This window comes from Colobus angolensis, unplaced genomic scaffold (assembly GCF_000951035.1).
Source record: "Colobus angolensis palliatus isolate OR3802 unplaced genomic scaffold, Cang.pa_1.0 Scaffold13, whole genome shotgun sequence".
Lineage (NCBI taxonomy): Eukaryota > Metazoa > Chordata > Mammalia > Primates > Cercopithecidae > Colobus > Colobus angolensis.
This window is the reverse complement of record NW_012114252.1, coordinates 6,367,277-6,381,571: the sequence shown is the minus strand read 5'-3', so window position 1 is coordinate 6,381,571 and position 14,295 is coordinate 6,367,277. Positions and strand designations below refer to the sequence as shown.

The 14,295-nt window shown below is 38.1% G+C and overlaps 1 protein-coding gene across 1 annotated transcript in view; it reads left to right on the top strand.

The window, feature by feature from the left end:
• Nucleotides 1-14,295, top strand: part of UGGT2 (UDP-glucose glycoprotein glucosyltransferase 2) — a 249,095-nt gene that overhangs the window by 130,825 nt on the left and 103,975 nt on the right. The window contains exons 21-22 of the mRNA XM_011933802.1: nt 12,175-12,381; nt 14,091-14,222. Of these exons, the coding sequence (XP_011789192.1) occupies nt 12,175-12,381; nt 14,091-14,222 (339 nt within the window). The remainder of the gene's footprint in view (nt 1-12,174; nt 12,382-14,090; nt 14,223-14,295) is intronic.

Here is a 14,295-nt window from a genome sequence, read left to right as displayed (position 1 = left end):
AGCTGTTCCTATTCGGCCATCTTGCTCCGCCCCTTATTGAGAGTTTTTAACATGAAGGGATATCTTATTTTATCAAAGGCCTCTTCTGAATTGATTGAGCTAATCATGTGGTTTTGTCTTTAGTTCTGTTCATGTGATGAATCACCTTTATTGATTTGTGTATGTTGAACCAAACTTGCACACTGGGGATGAAGCCAACTTGATCCTGATGGATAAGTTTTTATATGTGCTGCCGAATTTGGTTTGCTAGTAGTTTATTGAGGATTTTTGCATTGATGTTCATCAAGGATACTGGTGTGAAGTTTTTCCTTTTTTGTTGTATTTCTGACAGGTTTAGGCATCAGGATGATGCTGGCCTCGTAGAATGAGTAAGGGAGGAATCAGTCCTTCTTCAATTTTTTGGAATAGTTTCAGTAGAAATGGTACCAGCTCTGGTAGAATTCAGCTGTGAATCCATCTGGTCCTAGGCTTTTTTTTGTTGGTAGGCTATTTATTACTGCCTCAATTTCAGAACTTGTTGGTTCTGATGCTCCGTATCATTGCTGATTGTGTTTATGGGATTCTTCTCTCATTTATTCTTTATCAGTCTAGCTAGTGGTCTATTTTACTAATTTTTTCTAATAGATCCTGGATTGGTTGATTTTTTTGAAGAGTTTTTCGTGTCTAACTCTTTCAGTTCAGCTCTGATTGTGGTTATTTCTTGCCTTCTGCTAGCTTTGGGGTTTGTTTGCTCTTGGCTTTCAAGTTATTTTAATTGAGATGTTAGATTGTTAACTTGAGATCTTTCTAGCTTTTTGATGTGGGCATTTAGTGCTGTAAATTTTTTTATTAACACTGCTTTAGTTGCATCCCAGAGATTCTGGTACATTGTCTCTTTGTTCTTATTAGTTTCAATGTACTTCTTGGTATTTCTGCCTTAATTTCCTTATTTACTCAAGAGTTATTCAGGAGCAGGTTGTTCAGTTTTCATGTCGGTGTGTGGTTTTGAGTGAATTTCTTAATCTTCAGTTCCACTTATTTTGCATTTGCTGAGGAACATCTTCCAATTATGTGATCAATTTTAGAGTAAGTGTCATGTGGCATTGAGAAGAATGTATATTCTGTTGGGTTTTGGTGGAGATTTCTGTAAATATATATCAAGTCCACTTGATCGTGAATATCTTTGTTAATTTTCTGTCTCAATCATTTCTCTAATATTGTTAGTGGGGTGTTAAGGTCTCTCACTATTATTGTGTAGGATTGTAAGTCTCTTTGTAGGTCTCTTAAGAATTTGCTTTATGAATCTGGGTGCTTCTGTATTGGGTGCATATATATTTAGGATAGTTAGCTTTTCTTGAATTGAACCTTTTATAATTATGTAACGTTCTTTTTTAATCTTTGTAGCTTTTTTTCTGTTTTCCATTTGCTTGTAAATTTTCCTCCATCTCTTTATTTTGAGCCTTTATGTGTCTTTCCATGTGAGATGGATCTCTTGAAGACAGTGTGTTGATGGGTCTTCACTGTTTACACAGCTTGCCATTCTTTGTCTTTTACTTGGGGCATTTAACCCATTTACATTTAAGGTTAGTATTGTTATGTGTGAATTTGATGCTATCATCATGATGCTAGCTGGTTATTTTGCAGACTTGTTTATGTGGTTGATTTATAGTGTCACTGGTCTGTGTACTTCAGTGTGTATTTGTCGTGGCTGCTAATGGTTTTTCCTTTCCATACTTAATGCTTCCTTCAGAAGCTCTTGCAAGGCAGGCTGATGGTGATGAATTCCCTCAGCATTTGCTTCTCCTTGCTTATGAAGGTTAGTTTCCAGATATGAAATTCCAGAAATTCTTTTCTTTGAGAATTCCTTCAGAATTTTTTCTTTAAGAAACGAATTGGGAATTCTTTAAGAAATGAATTGGGAATTCTTTAAGAATGTTGAATATTGGCCCCAATCTCTTCTGGCTTGTAGGGTTTCAGCTGAGAGGTCTGCTGTTAGTCTGATGGACTTCCCTTTGTGGATGACCTAGCCTTTCTCTCTGGCTGCCCTCTAACATTTCTTCTTTCATTTCAACCTTGGAGAATCTGATGATTATATGTCTTGTGGTTGATCTTTTCATGGAGGATCTTACTGGGGTTCTCCGCATTTCCTGAATTTGAATGTTGGCCTTTCCTGCTAGGTTGGGGAAGTTCTCCTGGATGATATGCTCAAGTATGTTTTTCAGCTTGATTCTGTTCTCCCTGTTTCTTTCAGGTACCTCATCAGTCATGGGTTTGCTCCTTTTACATAATCCCATAGTTCTCGGAGGTTTTGTTTGTTCCTTTTCATTCTTTTTTCTTTAATGTTGTCTACCTGCCTTATTTCAGCAAGATAATTTTCAAGTTCTGAAATTTTTTTCCTCTGCTTGGTCTGTTAAGTTATTGATACTTGTGGTTACATTGTGAAGTTCTCATGTTGTGTTTTTCAGTTCCATCAGGTCATTTGTATTCCTCTCTAAACTGATTGTTCTGGCTTACAGCTTCTGTAGTGTTTTATCATAGTGCTTAGCTCCTTTGCATTGGGTTAGAACGTGCTCCTTTAGCTTAGTGAAGTTCCTTATTACCCACCTTCTGAAGCCTACTTCCATCATTTCAGCCATCTCAGCCTCGGCCCAGTTCTGTCCCCTTAGGAGAGAGGTGTTGCAGTCATTTGGAGAAGAGACACTCTGGCCTTTTGAGTTTTCAGCATTTTTGCTTCGATTTTTTTCTCATCTTTGATTTCTGAGGTTGCTGACGTTTGAATGGGGTTTTTGTGGGGTCCTTTTTGATGATGATGATTTTGTTGCTTTTTGTTTGTTTTTAACGGTCAAGCCACTCTTCTGTAGGGCTGCTGCAGTTTGCTGAGGGTCCACCCCATACCCTACTTGCTTCTGTTTTTCCTGTACCCAGAGGTATCACCAGTGAAGGCTGCGAAACAACAAAGATGGCAGCCAGGTCATTCCAGAAGCTCTGTCCTAGAGGGGTACAGACCTATTGCCAGTCCAAACACACCTACAGCAGGTGGCTGGAGACCCTTGTTGTGAGGTCTTATGTAGAGAGGAAGAATGGGATCAGGGACCTGCTTAAATAGGCAGTCTGGCTGCTTTTTGCTAGAGCAGGTGTGCTATGTTGGGGTGAATCCTTTCTCACCCAGACTGTTTGGACTCTCCAAAGCCGGCTGACTAGAACAGCTGAGTCAACCAAACTGCAGAGATGGTAGACGCTCCTCCCACTGGGAACTCTGTCTCAGGAAGAGATCAAAGCTTTGTCTTTGTAATCCTGGCTGGTGTGGCTGAAGCCACTGCAGGGAAGTCCTCCCCAGTGAGGAGGAATGGCTGGGGTGCTGCTTAAAGAAGCAGTCTTGCCCTGATCAGGCAGAGCAGCTATGCTCTGTTGGCGGAGGAGCCGTCCTTGTCTAGACTGTTTGCACTCTCCAAAGCTGGCAGGCTGGAACAGCTGAGTCGACCAATCTGTAGAGATGGTCGCGACCCTCCCCCGGAAGCCCTGTCCCTGGGAGAGATTGGAGATCTGTCCTTACAACCCTGGCTGGAGTGGCTAAAACTTCCACAGGGATAAGAGTATTTTTTGCATCTAAATGAGTATGTCCTTTTCATATGTAATCTATTTATTATTCGTTTACTGTCTAAGTATTTGAGTGACTGTATTCTCCCTTCTGGGGATATATTAGTTTACAATATTAAGGTATTTTCTCTTATGCAGGTTAAATTTTAGCAGGAGTAGTGTGGATAGGGAGACAGACAATAAGTGATAGACATATATGTGAGTTGAGTTACATGTCAAGAAGGTGAGAAATACTGTGGAAAAAGAAAAAGAACTGGTAAGGGAAGCTCAGGAGCAGAGAGTCAGATTGCAGACAGATTACAATTTCAAATAAGGTTGGCAGGATACGCCTCATTGAGAAGATGACATTTCAGCAATGACCTGAAGGAATTCAGGGAATTAACAATTCAAATACTGAGGGAAAATATATTCCCACCAGAGTGTCTAGCTGATGCAGAGGTTCTAATGCAAGAACATACTTTATGTAAGAAGACAGCAAAGTGTATGGCTAGAACACAGCAAGGGGAAGAGATGAGATAACAGAAGAATAATATCAGGCTTGTAGGTGTTACGATTCTATCATTGACCCCTAGAAGCATTTTGTAGATTAATATTTTGCATGTCATTTTACGTTTTGACATCATTTAAATTAGTGTGTGATGTTCTTGACAGTTAAAAAGTGTCTATATTAGAACTATCAGTCTTTTAAAATTTCTTCATAATTTTTATTTTTAAGAGTTTTGTGGGGAGTTTGTTTGTTTTTGTTTTTTTGAAAGAGTCTCACTCAGTCGCCCAGGCTGGAGTACAGTGGTGCAGTCTCGGCTCACTGCACCCTCCACCTCCTGGGTTCAAGTGATTCTCCTGCCTCTGCCTCCCATGTGCTTGGGATTACAGGTGTGCACCAGCACACCCAGCTAATTTTTGTATTTTTTTTTAGTAGAGATGGATTTTCACCATCATGGCCACGGTGGTCTCAAAATCCTCACCTCAGGTGATCCGCCTGCCTCAGCCTCCCAAAGTGCTGGGATTATAGGCAGGAGCCACTGTGCGCAGCCATTTAGGGTTTTAATTCTATTAATTATCCTTTCTATATATTTTAAGTCTCTCTTTTCGTAGCTTGCTTTCTTCTGCCTTTGTAAATTTAAGCAGATGCCAGTAGTTTTAAGAAACATTATAGTGGTTGTAAGGAATATTTTAACACTTTGAATATATCATTTCATTGCCTTCTTTTTTTAAAATTATACTTTAAGTTCTAAGATACATGTGTACAACGTGCAGGTTTGATACATAGGTATACATGTGCCATGATGGTTTGCTGTACCCATCAACTTATCATTTACATTAGGTATGTCTCCTAATGCTATCCCTCCCGCAGCCCCCCAGCCCCCAGCAGGCCCCAGTGTGTGATGTTCTCCGCCCTGTGTCCAAGTGATCTCATTGTTCAATTCCTACCTATGAGTGAGAACATGCAGTGTTTGGTTTTCTGTCCTTATGATAGTTTCCTGAGAATGATGGTTTCCAGCTTCATCCATGTCCCTGCAAAGGACATGAACTCATCCTTTTTTATGGCTGCATAGTATTCCATGATGTATATGTGCCACATTTTTTAAATCCAGTCTATCATTGATGGACATTTGGGTTGGTTCCAAGTCTTTGATATTGTGAATAGTGCCGCAATAAACACAAATGTGCATGTGTCTTTATAGTAGCATGATTTTTAATCCTTTGGGTATATACCCAGTAATGGGATGGCTGGGTCAAATGGTAATTCTAGTTCTAGATGCTTGAGGAATCACCACACTGTCTTCCACAATGGTTGAACTAATTTACAGTCCCACCAACAGTGTAAAAGCGTTACTATTTCTCCACATCCTCTCCAGCACCTGTTGTTTCCTGACTTTTTAATGATCGCTATTCTAACTGGCATGAGATGGTATCTCATTGTGGTTTTGATTTGTACTCCTCTGATAACCAGTGATGATGAGCATTTTTTCATGTGTCTGTTGACTGCATAGATGTCTTCTTTTGAGAAGTGTCTGTTCATTTCCTTCGCCCACTTATTGATGGGTTTGTTTTTTTCTTGTAAATTTGTTTAAGTTCTTTGCAGATTCTGGATATTAGCCCTTTGTCAGATGGGTAGATGGCAAAAATTTTCTCCCATTCTGTAGATTACCTGTTTACTCTGATAGTAGTTTCTTTTGCTGTGCAGAAGCTCTTTACTTTAATTAGATCCCATTTGTCTATTTTGGCTTTTGTTGCCATTGCTTTTGGTGTTTTGGTAATGAAGTCCTTGCCCATGGCTATGTCCTAAATGGTATTGCCTACGTTTTCCTCTAGGGTTTTTATGGTTTTAGGTCTAACATTTAGGTCTCTGATCCATCTTGAGTTAATTTTTGTATAAGGTGTTAGGAAGGGATGCAATTTCAGCTTTCTGCATATGGCTAGCCAGTTTTCCCAGCACCATTTATTAAATAGGGACTCCTTTCCCCATTTCTTGTTTTGTCAGGGTTGTCAAAGATCAGATGGTTATAGATGTGTGGTGTTATTTCTGTGGTCTCTGTTCTGTTCCATTGGTCTGTCTCTCTGTTTTGGCACCAGTACTGTGCTGTTTTGGTTACTGTAGCCTTGTAGTATAGTTTGAAGTCAGGTAGCATGATGCCTCCAGCTTTGTTCTTTTTGCTTAGGATTGTCTTGGCAATGCAGACTTGGGGTTCCATATGAAGTTTAAAGTAATTTTTTCCAATTCTGTGAAGAAAGTCATTGGTAGCTTGATGGGGATGGCATTGAATCTATAAATTACTTTAGGCAGTATGGCTATTTTCATGATACTGGTTGTTCCTATCCATGAGCATGGAATATTCTTCCATTTGTTTGTGTCCTCTTTTATTTCTTTGAGCAGTGGTTTGTAGTTCTCCTTGCAGAGGTCCTTCACATCCCTTGTAAGTTGGATTTCTAGATATTTGTTTCTCTTTGTAGCAATTGTGAATGGGAGTTCACTCATGATTTGGCTCTCTGTCTGTTAATGGTGTATAGGAATGCTTGTGATTTCTGCACGTTGATTTTGTATCCTGAGACTTTGCTGAAGTTGCTTATCTCCTTAAGGAGATTTTGGGCTGAGAAGATGGGGTTTTCTGAATATACAATCATGTCATCTGCAAACAGGGACAATTTGACTTCCTCTTTGCCTAATTGAATGCCCTTTATTTCTTTCTCCTGCCTGATTGCCCTTTATTTCTTTCTCTTGCCTGATTGCCCTGGCCAGAACTTCCAACACTATGTTAAATAGGAGTGGTGAGAGAGGGCGTCCCTGTCTTCTGCTGATTTTCAAAGGGAATGCTTCCAGTTTTTGCCCATTCAGTGTGATATTGGCTGTGAGTTTGTCATAACTAGCTCTTATTATTTTGAGATACGTTCCATCAATACCTAGTTTATTGAGAGTTTTTAGCATGATGACTGTTGAGTTTTGTCGAAGGCCTTTTCTGCATCTATTGAGGTAATCATGTGGTTTTTGTCATTGGTTCTGTTTATGTGATAGATTATGTTTATTGATTTGTATATATTGAACCAGTCTTGCATCCCAGGGATGAAGCTGACTTGATCATGGTGGATAAGCTTTTTGATGTGCTGCTGCATTCGGTTTGCCAGTATTTTATTGAGGATTTTTTCATTGATGTTCATCAGGGATATTGGTCTAAAATTCTCTTTTTTTGTTGTGTCTCTGCCAGGCTTTGGTATCAGGATGATGTTGGCCTCGTAAATTGAGTTAGGGAAGATTCCCTCTTTTTCTGTTGATTGGAATAGTTTCAGACAGCCTGGTACCAGCTCCTCTTTCTATCTGTGGTAGAATTTGACTCTGAATCTGTCTGGACCTGGACTTTTTTTAGTTGGTAGGCTATTAATTATTGCCTCAATTTCATAGCCTGTTATTGGTCTATTCAGAGATTCAGCTTCTTCCTGGTTTAGTGTTGGGAGGGTGTATGTGTCCAGGAATTTATACATTTCTTCTAGATTTTCTTTTTTATTTGCGTAGAGGTGTTTATAGTATTCTCTGATGGTAGTTTGTATTTCTGTGGAATCAGGGGTGATATCCCCTTTATCATTTTTTATTGTGTCTATTTTATTCTTCTTTATTAGTCTTGCTAGCGGTCTATTTTGTTGATCTTTTCAAAAAACCAGCTCCTGGATTCATTGATTTTTTGGAGGGTTTTTTGTGTCTCTATCTCTTTCAGTTCTACTCTGATCTTAAATATTTCTTGCCTTCTGCTAGCTTTTGAATGTGTTTGCTCTTGCTTTTCTAGTTCTTTTAGTTGTGATGTTAGGGTGTTGATTTTAGGTCTTTCTTGCTTTCTCTTGTGGGCATTTAGTGCTATAAATTTCCCTCTACACACAGCTTTAAATGTGTCCCACAGATTCTGGTACATTGTGTCTTTGTTCTCATTGGTTTCAAAAAACATCTTTATTTCTGCCTTCGTTCGTTATTTATCCAGTAGTCATTCAGGAGCAGGTTGTCCAGTTTCCATGTGGTTGAGCGGTTTTGAGTAAGTTTCTTAATCCTGAGTTCTAATTTGATTGCCTTGTGGTCTGAGAGACGGTTTGTTGTGATTTCTGTTCTTTCACATTTGCTGAGGAGTGCTTTACTCCAATTATGTGGTCAATTTTAGAATAAGTGCAGTGTGGTGCTGAGAAGAATGTATATTCTGTTGATTTGGAGTGGAGACTTCTTTAGTTGTCTAATAGATCTGCTTGGTGCAGAGCTGAGTTCAGGTCCTGGATATCCTTGTTAACTTTTTGTCTCGTTGATCTGTCTAATATTGACAGTGGGGTGTTAAAGTCTCCCATTATTATTGTGTGGGAGTCTAAGTGTCTTTGTAGGTCTCCAAGTACTTGCTTTATGAATCTGGGTGCTCCTGTATTGCATGCATATATATTTAGGATAGTTACCTCTTCTTGTTGAATTGATCCCTTTACCATTATATAATGGCCTTCTTGTCTCTTTTAATCTTTGTTGATTTAAAATCTGTTTTATCAGAGGCTACGATTGCAATCCCTGCTCTTTTTTCTTTCCATTTGCTTGGTAGATCTTCCTCCATCCCTTTATTTTGAACCTATGTGTGTCTCTGCATGTGAAATGGGTCTCCTGAATGCAGCACGCTGATGGGTCTTGACTATCCAATTTCTAGTCTGTGTCTTTTAATTGGGGCATTTAGCCCATTTAAGTTTAACATTAATATTGTTATGTGTGAATTTGATCCTGTCGTTACGATGTTCGCTGGTTATTTTGCCCGTTAATTGATGCAGTTTCTTCATAGCACCAATGGTCTTTACAATTTGGCCTGTTCTTGCAGTGGCTGGTACTGGTTGTTCCTTTCCATGTTCAGTGCTTCCTTCAGGAGCTCTTGTAAGGCAGGCCTGGTGGTGACAGAATCTCTCAGCATTTGCTTGTCTGTAAAGTATTTTATTTCTCCTTCACTTATGAAGCTTAGTTAGGTTGGCTATGAAATTCTGGGTTGAAATTTCTTTTCTTTAAGAACTCTTCTGGCTCGTAGGGTTTCTGCCGAGAGGTCCGCAGTTAGTCTGATGAGCTTCCCTTTGTGGGTAACTCGACCTTTCTCTCTGGTTGCCATTGACACCTTTTCCTTCATTTCAACCTTGGTGAATCTCATGATTATGTGTCTGGGGGTTGTGCTTCTTGAGGAGTATTTTTGTGTTGTTCTCTGTATTTCCTGAATTTGAACATTGGCCTGCCTTGCTAGGTTGGGGAAGTTCTCCTGGATGATATCCTGAATAGTGTTTTCCAACTTGGTTCCATTCTACAAACGTTTAAGTCTGCAGGAGTTGTCTGCTGCCTTTTGTTCTGCTAAGCTCTGCCCACAGAGGTGGAGTCTAGAGGCAGTAGGCCTTTCTGAGCTGCAGTGGGCTGTGCCTAGTTAGACCTTCCCGGCTGCTTTGTCTACCCACTTTAGCCTCAGCTGTGGTGGATGCCCCTCCCCCAGCCAGGCTGCCCCCTTGCAGTTCAATCTCAGACTGCTGCGCTAGCAGTGAGCAAGGCTCTGTGGGCGTGGGACCTGCCGAATTGAGCACAGGAGACAATCACTTTGTCTGCCGGTTGCTAAGACCTATGGGAAAATCACAGTATTTGGGTGGGAATGTTTCGTTTTTCCAGGAAGTCTGTCACGCCTTCCCTTGGCTAGGAAAGGGAAATTCCCCAACCCCTTGTGCTTCCCGGGTGAGGCGACGCCCTGCCCTGCTTCGGCTCGCCTTCCATGGGCTGCACCCACTCTCTCACCATTCCCAGTGAGATGAATGAGGTACCTGAGTTGGAAGTGCAGGAATTACCCATCTTCTGCGTCGATCACGCTGGGAACTGCAGACTGGAGCTGTTCCTATTCCGTCATCTTGGAACGCCCCCATCTCATTGCCTTCTGGCTTCTGTTGTTTCTGATAAGAAGTTAGCCTTTAATGTTATTGAGATTCTTTTGTATACAACGAAAAAAACATTTCTCTTGCTCTTTTCAAGATTTTAGCTTTTGCTTTTAACATTTTGACTCATGTGCCTGGCTGTGGATATCTTTACATTTATCCTTATTGGAGTACATTGAGCTTCTTAGATTTGTAAATTATGTTATTAATCAAAATTGAGAAACTTTCAGTGGTTTTTTTTTTTTAAATATTTTCTACATTTCTTTTTTCTTCTATTCCTAGGTCTTCTATTATGCATATGTTGGCATGCTTAATGATGTCCCACGTTTCTCTGAGAACCTGTTCATTTTTTTCATTATTTTTACATTCTGTTCTTCAGATTGTATAATCTTTATTATCTTCCAATTGCCATTCCAAATTGTTTACACAGAAAGTACATATCCACATATAAATTATTAGAATTAATTATATAGTTTAAGGTTGTTTAGTACCAGGTCAATGTCCAATAATTAATTATATTTCTAAGAGTTGCAACAAACAAGAAATGCAATTTCATTAAAGATACCATTTCCAATAGTATGAAAAATATCACACACTGGAAATTTTTGTGGAAATTGTCAAGCAGATTCAAAAGCTCATCCAGAAATTCAAAGCACCAAGAGTAACTAAAATAATCTTAAAGCAGAAAAAGTGATAACAGCTTTACTGGATATCAAGATCTTTGATAAAACTACATAATTGAATGCAGTTTGGTATTAGCACAAGGATAGAAAAATAGAGCAATGGAAGAAGATTAGAGAACCCGGAAATAGAGTCATGCATATGTTAACACTTGATTTATAACAAAGTTGGCTTTATGGAACAGTAAGGGTAATCTTTGACACTTTCCTCTTTTCACGTCATACACAAAAATTGATTCCAGTTGGATTATAGAGCTAAACATAAAAGGCAAAACAATAAATCTTCTTAAAGATAATATAGATTATCTTTTTGACTTTAGAGAAAGATTTCTAAAATGAGACCCAAAACCCAGTAGCCATCAGATATGATACCAATAAATGGAACTACTTTAAAATTAAGGACTGCTTCCCATCATAACACATCATCAGTACACTACAAAACAAGCCATAGAATGGGAGAAGCATATCTTTACACATATAACCAAAAAAAGCCCTTAAGTCTTAGAAATCAAACTCTTCCAAGTCAGGGGCCAAAAAAGATAATCCAAAAAATACTGGAAGCAGGTCGAACAGGCAAGTCAGAAAAGAAGCCAAAGAACATATCAAGGGGTGTTCAGTATCATTAATGATAAGAGAAAAGCAAATTAAAAACCTGATATCTTTACATATGTACGATAATGAGTTAAATTAAAATCTGACAATACAAAGTGTTTCTTAGGCTGTGAGGTGATGGAACTGTTGCTGGTGGGAGTGAAAACTAGTACAATTATTTTGAAAAACTGTTTAGCATCTTCTGAAATGGAAGATACGTATATCCTGTTTTTAGAGCCCTAAACTGGAAAAAACTCAGATGTCCAGCAACAGTAGAATGGATAAAAGAATGTATATTCATATGATGGAATTCTGTACAGTACTGAAAATTGACTACAGCTACAGAAAACAGTATTGATAAATCTCACATGACTGAGCGGAGAAAGAACACAAAATAATACTGCATGATTCCATTTATATGAAATTTAAAATTGATTAAATGTTTAGCAGTGCAAGCTTAGGGAATAAACTATAAAGAAGAGCAAAGCTGTTATTACCATAAATGACAAGAGAGTGGTTATTTTTAGAAAAGTGGGAAGGTGTGGTAATTGACAGAGATCTGAGGAATGTTTTTGGGGTTTGTTGGCAGTGCCAGTGACCAGGATAGTAGTTGTATGGGTTAATTCACTAAGCTCTACATTTTGTCTTGTGTATTATTTATTTGTGTTATTTCACATACAAAAAGCTTAAATATAATGTTACATTACCAAGGAATCATTATGCAAAGATGTGAAGGAATTAGAGTTAGTAAAATGATTGTTAGGCTTTTTCAGTGGTATATCACATTTAGTACAGTCAACATGGGAGGGCTTTGATAGTGAAAGATGGTGCATGATACAGTGAACAAATTGGATGGGAAAGAAAATATATTCACCTGTAAAAAGATATGTAGGATACTGGTCCTTTTAATCTCTAAATGTGTTTGCAGAAAACAAGTGTTCATAGTCGATTGGGGATTATTTATAATCCTACATCAAAAATAAATGAAGAGAACACAGCTATTTCTAGAGGAATTTTGGCAGCTTTTCTTACACAGAAGACCAGGTTTTTGAGAAGCTTTCTTGGGCAACTGGCAAAGGAAGAAACTGCTACAGCTATTTACTCTGGAGATAAAATTAAAACATTCCTTATTGAGGTCAGTAGCTATTTGAAATATTAAATATATACATATTGCATATTTTAAAAGTATAAGTGAATGTATTTGGAGAGACTATTACTGAAAAAGATTAATAGGTTTAAACAAATGGAGATAATAAACATTCCTTTTCAAATGGGAAAAGATAAACATTAAATGATATGACTTTGTACAGAGGCATTTAATCAAATTTCATATGTTTCATTAACTACTTCATGATTCTTAAAGTTGATGGTATTTTAGTTAGGATATGTACTTAAGCCAATAACTGGGGGTTACAGCGTTATGTAAATCTCAGGTATTTCACTGAAGGGGTCCATTATGGGGGGAATTTCAATGGTGATCCTCTTGAAGAAAGAATCATTATTCATTCAAAAAATACATATTGATTGTTTATCAGACAATGGAGATAAACTTGTGAACAAGCAGATGGAGTCCCTGTCCCAGTTCTTTGTGGAGCTTACATTGTAAGAGGAAAGACAGACAAAATATTTATAAGTTGTTTTGATTGATTTGCTTTCAAAAGTCAGATCATTAGCTAAGGATTAGAGTGGCAGGATATATTTTTAAAGGGTCGAGGACAAAAAGCGGAAATGTCGAATATTTTACTATTATTCTGAGAGTGAGAAAGTAAATTAAATACACTAGTGAAGGAAGATTTCTGGTCATTGCTGAGGGCCCACTTGAGGTTAATGATCATAAATTTAAAGTGAGATCAGCACTGGTCATATGTTTCTCTCCAGCTATATTTTACTGTTTTCGTCCAGTTGCAGACTCCGCAGAGTTTTGTTTAACCAAGGTTGGGGTTTGGCCCAGTGAATATGACTGAGGGGGAGCATTCGAGGGAGCTAAACATGGAGAAAGTTTTGGTTTTAGTAAAGTACCCTGAAATAGAACTTTGTTAAAAGGAAATTATGCCATGAGAAGGATGATGGACAGTGAATAAATGGTAGAGTCTGTGGACTGAAAGGTTGAGTAATTGTTGATCTAGGAATGGGGATGGTCATGAGGTTGCAGTCAGAAAGGGGATGAGTGGAATGGGGATTTTGAAGGTAAAGAGGATCAGGGCCTACACGGTCCACACCACAGCCACTGGCTACATATGGCTATTTTATACTTAAATTAAAATTAAATACGATTTTAAATTCAGTTCCTTAGTCATAGTAGCCACATTTTGAATGCCACATAACCACATGAGGCCTTGGCTGCCATATTGAACAATGCAAGAGAACATTTTCATCATCATGAGAGCGTCTGGGAACTTGTTAGAAATTCAGAATTTAAGGCCCTGATTCTACTGAAGTAGATTCTGCATTTTAACAGGTGATTGATATGCACATTAAAGTTTGGGAAGTACTGAGAGAGAGAAATGCACCTTAATATGAAGGTGCAGTGAGCATATATGTGGCTTATTTTCTGTGAATGTCCATATTTTTTTTACTTTGACCAAGGGTTATTTTTATTATTTCCATATTTAAATATATTATTACTAAACTGGTCTTCTGGGATTAGTATAATGGGGAGAAAGGAGTATTTCCATTTTAACACTTTTTAAATTGAGAATACCACATAAGAGGTACTGAGTTCAGAATTTAATAAATATTTAATTCCATTTTCTTCATATCAAATTTTATTTAAATTGATGTTCCTTAGTAATTTACTAATCTGGTCATTTCTCTGAATTTAATCAATCTTAACTTTTACTTTAGGGAATGAATAAGAATGCTTTTGAGAAAAAATATAACACTGTTGGAGTGAATATTTTTCGAACTCACCAGTTGTTCTGTCAAGATGTACTTAAATTGCATCCTGGAGAAATGGGTATTGTCAGCAATGGGAGAGTAAGTAGAAAAAGCTATTGCTCTCTTTTCTCAGTGACACTGCAATGCACTGGTCTAACTTTTTCTGTCACAA